Source organism: Nerophis lumbriciformis, linkage group LG03, assembly GCF_033978685.3.
Source record: "Nerophis lumbriciformis linkage group LG03, RoL_Nlum_v2.1, whole genome shotgun sequence".
In the NCBI taxonomy this organism is placed as follows: Eukaryota; Metazoa; Chordata; class Actinopteri; order Syngnathiformes; family Syngnathidae; genus Nerophis; species Nerophis lumbriciformis.
In genome coordinates this window covers 57155001-57160000 of record NC_084550.2, presented here as the reverse complement: position 1 = coordinate 57160000, position 5000 = coordinate 57155001, and the positions used below count along the sequence as shown (strand labels likewise).

Below are 5000 nucleotides of genomic sequence, written 5' to 3'. Positions count from 1 at the left end.
TTCAGATTGTTTTCTTTGTCTTACTTTGGCCCAAAATAGAGCAAGCACATTCTGAAAATGTACAGTCGTGGTCAAAAGTTTACATTCACTTGTAAAGAACATAATGTCATGGCTGTCTTGAGTTTCCAATCATTTCTACAACTCTTATTTTGTTGTGATAGAGTGATTGGAGCACATACTTGTTGGTCACAAAAAAAGTTTGGTTCTTTTATGAATTTATTATGGGTCTACTGAAAATGTGAGCAAATCTGCTGGGTCAAAAGTATACATACAGCAATGTTAATATTTGCTTACATGTCCCTTGGCAAGTTTCACTGCAATAAGGCACTTTTGGTAGCCATCCACAAGCTTCTGCTTGAATTTTTGACCACTCCTCTTGACAAAATTGGTGCAGTTCAGCTAAATGTGTTGGTTTTCTGACATGGACTTGTTTCCTCAGCATTGTCCACGCGTTTAAGTAAGGACTTTGGGAAAGCCATTCTAAAACCTTAATTCTAGCCTGATTTAGCCATTCCTTTACCACTTTTGACTTGTGTTTGGGGGTCATTGTCCTGTTGGAACACCCAACTGCACCCAAGACCCAACCCCCGGGCTGATGGTTTTAGGTTGTCCTGAAGAATTTGGAGGTAATCCTCCTTTTTCATTGTCCCATTTACTCTTTGTAAAGCACCAGTTCCATTGGCAGCAAAACAGGCCCAGAGCGTAATACTACCACCACCATGTTTGACGGTAGGAATGGTGTCTCTGGGATTTAAGGCCAAACCTATTCTCCTCCAAACATATTGCTGGGTATTGTGGCCAAACAGCTCAATTTTTGTTTCATCTGACACCACATAGACAAAGATAAGACCTTCTGGAGGAAAGTTCTGTATATGTAATATGTAATATGTAAATATTACATATATGTTATATTTTATATTGCTACTATGGTACATTATCCTCTCCATCCTTACCCTTTCCATTCTTTGAAACTGAGCTACCGTGTGGAACAATTTCCCTTGTGGATCAATAAAGTTTGTCTACGTCTAAGTCTAAGTCTCGACCAGGGGTCGGCAACCCAAAATGTTGAAAGAGCCATATTGGACCAAAAATCCCCAAAAAAATCTGTCTGGAGCTGCAAAAAAATTAAAAGCCATATTACATACAGATAGTGTGTCATGAGATATAAATTGAATTAAGAGGACTTAAAGGAAACTAAATGAGCTCAAATATAGCTACAAATGAGGCATAATGATGCAATATGTACATATAGCTAGCCTAAATAGCATGTTAGCATCGATTAGCTTGCAGTCATGCAGTGACCAAATATGTCTGATTAACACTCCACACAAGTCAATAACGTCAACAAAACTCACCTTTCATGCACAACGTTAAAAGTTTGGTGGACAAAATGAGACAGAAAAAGAAGTGGCATAAAACACGTCCTAGAAAGTCGTAGAAAGTTATACATGTAAACTAACTACGGTGAGTTCAAGGACCGCCAAAATTAGTAGGACAAAACGGCGCTCGCCAAATACTCGAATCAGTGAAGCATGTTTAATATAAACAGTGTGCTTTATAACAATTAGGGAGGCTTGTGTCATGTTTGTCCTCCTACATAAACCACATTAAAACAAACAAAAAAAAATGTTCCCCTCATCTTTTTCCATTTTTCATACATTTTTTAAAAAGCTCCAGAGAGCCACTAGGGCGGCGCTAAAGAGCCGCATGCGGCTCTAGGGCCGCGGGTTGCCGACCCCTGGTCTAGAAGATTAATCAGCACTAAAAAAAAGTGCATGCAGAGGAGTCGTTAATCAGTATCAGCCAATATCCATGAATCTGCCAATGGCGATTAATATCTTTCAGTGCCGATTACACCCGATTCTGTCAAGGATCGTGCGGTGACTGTCTGTGCACCAGTCTCCCCACGTAAAACAAAATCACGAACAGGCATCCTCCATAAAGGGATACACCCCTACCAGGAGGATCGTCATACTCGTTCGAGTGACCGCCGATTAGAAAAACTGATCTTCTCTGGCTGATACTTAATTTTTTGGTTTGACAGAGTGCATGTCCGTACTTCCCTAAGTTTTTAATCATCACCGCCATTGCCTAAAACAGGGGTCGGCAACCTTTACCAGTCAAAGAGCCATTTTGACCAGTTCCACAAATTATAGAAAACAATGGGAGCCGCAAAAATTTTTGAAATTTTAAATGAAATAACACTGTATATAAAATTTTTTTTTTGCTTTGCGCTATGTATAAACCTGGGGTCTCAGACACGCTGCCCACACCTTTATATGGAATTTTTAAGCTGGTGCGGCTTATATATATAAGCATATAGCATATAGCATATAGCGCCCACTACAACCAGCGTGCCTGATCATCCACATGTTGTATGGGGCTTCCGCTTGCTCACGTAGGTGACAGCAAGGCATACTAGGTCAGCAACCACACAGGTTACACTGACGGTGGCGGTATAAAAAAAACTTTAACACTCTTACTAATAATGCGCCACACTGTGAACCCACACCAAACAAGAATGACAAACACATTTCGGGAGAACATCTGCACCGTAACACAACATAAACACAACAGGACAAATACCCAGAATCCCATGCAGCCCTAACTCTTCCGGGATACATTATACCCCCCCCCCCCCCCCCCCCCCCCCCCCCCCCCCCCGCTACCAAACCCCGCCCACCTCAACCGACGCACAGGGGTGGGGGCGGAGTTTGGTGGTAGCAGGGGTGTATAATGTATCCCGAAAGAGTTAGGGCTGCATGGGATTCTGGGTGTTTGTTCTGTTGTGTTTATGTCGTGTTAAGGTGCGGATGTTCTCCCGAAATGTGTTTGTCATTCTTGTTTGGTTTTAGTTCAAAGTGTGGCCCATTACTAGTAAGAGTGTTAAAGTTGTTTTATATGATCACCGTCAGTGTAACCTGTGTGGCTGTTGACCAAGTATGCGTTGCTGTCAAGTACGTGTGCAAGGAAAAGAAGATGTATATTGTATAACAAGTGTTGAGCTGGCACGCTGTCAATACAAACTGTAGTAGGCGCCAAATGTTGTACCATCACGGCCAACCTTAATATAGCTTTAATGGTGAAAATCGGTGAATATTAATCCCGGGAGTTTTCTGCGAGAGGCACTGAAATCCGGAAGTCTCACGGGACAATTGGGGGGTTCAGCAAGTAAGCTGCTGAGCCGCATCAGAGTGATCAAAGAGCCGCATGCGGCTCCGGAGCCGCGGGTTGCCGACCCCTGGCCTAAAACAACCTACATGAGTTGCAGGTATTATTATCACTGGAGGACGATGCTAAACATGTGACACACCGAGTAAGGAGCAGACAGGAAGGCATGCTAAGCACTTAAAAAGCCCCTGAAACAACGCAAGAAGTAAGTGCTTGCAGCAACACATGTATTAGTTCTAATATCGTGACGGACGTGAGCTTCACTCGCCTCTAAGTCGTTGAAGAAGAGTCGCGAGTCGGCCAGGTTGAAGATCATCTCCTCCATCCACAAACCCAGGGACACTGCTTTAGACGAGTCCTGCGCACACAAACACACAATTTCAAGTCCTTTACCAGACAATAAAGGAATGTGAGGTTAATAAGGAGGCGTCAGAACAATCCCTTCTCTTGCTTAATTACTCAATGACGGCTTTTGACAGGTGGCTGATATCCCCAACACGTTTCCTTCGGATGCAATTTAGGAACAACATCATTCATCTCGACTAATTTCCCAGGCCTTGTCAGTGCAGCTGCAGGAATCCTCTCGCTTCCGCCGCAAAACTGGAAGAACGTGAAAAATCCACGGAAAGGCAAGTGTGAATCTGCTTCTCGAGTCTTATCTTTATTATCACTCAAACAGGGACACTGTATTAGGTACGCCTATTCCTGCTCCAACAATGATGATTTATTTCGCAATATTTGTATGTTTGTAGTTTTTAGGGTCTTTATTATATTATTACTGTTCAATTTGGCTGCCGGAGGTCACAAAATAATAATAATAATAAATAAATATAAAGGTAACTAAATGTTGTACACAAGCTAGGCATTATTTCTTTTGTAAAAACATGTTTTTTTCATTATCATGCATGAGCATTATTATCTTTTTAAAAACATCGATATTTCTTTGTTTGTTAGGCTTGGTGAAAATGAAATACTGTATAAAAATATTTAAAAATAATATTTAAAAATGACAGCTGTCAAATTTAATGCATTAACTCATGCGGTTGTGCACAAAAAAAGTATTACAGTAATTATGTATACCCGCAGATTAATCACAGGATTTGTTTTGACTGTGCATGTTTTTGTACCATAACCATGGATGGACACCCGAGAGGCGGTATGCACGTACCAAGTGCATATTTGCGCTTGGTAGGTGCATACCAAGTGCAAAGATGAGTGAGGAGACTCCGACTGGTTAGCTCAGTGGTACATTTCACGTTGAGATCTAACTGTTAGCAGGTTTTGAGCAAATAAATGTATTGCATCCACATAACACATTTAAAAAAAAAGTTGACTATGACGTGACATTCCGACAATAAAATTGCATTTGAGTCAAAATAGTAATAGTTTTTTTTTTTAGGTTAATTGGAATATTGTAAGCAAGTCATTTACTGTGATTAATCCAAATTTAAAAGTGTGATTAATCTGAATATTATCAATTACATCATTATTCATTTAAATTTTTTTATATTCTTCCTTAAAAAAAATAATTAAACATAACAATTATTGTTTTAATTTTAATTAATTAATATTAATTAATAATCATATCAATTAATATATAATATTAATTATTTTATTTATATTAAAACATTATTTTCATCATAGAGGCATATTTTAGGAAAAGGCATACTTTAATCGAGAAGTATAGATATTGTTGGCAGTTACAACCATTTTTATATTTTTAAAGGCAACATTTTTTTGTTGATACTTGTTAGGTGTGAGCATTACTATTTTTTACAAAGGCATATTTTTTTCTTAATTGAACATGAATATTATTATGTTTTTAAAGG

General features: G+C 39.4%; 1 protein-coding gene across 2 annotated transcripts in view; it reads right to left on the bottom strand.

Annotated features, from left to right (window-relative positions):
* eya2 (EYA transcriptional coactivator and phosphatase 2) overlaps positions 1–5000 on the bottom strand; it is a 104626-nt gene that overhangs the window by 25844 nt on the left and 73782 nt on the right. For both annotated transcript variants that reach the window (XM_061939871.2, XM_061939878.2), the window contains one exon: positions 3440–3529. In XM_061939871.2, the coding sequence (XP_061795855.1) occupies positions 3440–3529 (90 nt within the window). The remainder of the gene's footprint in view (positions 1–3439; positions 3530–5000) is intronic.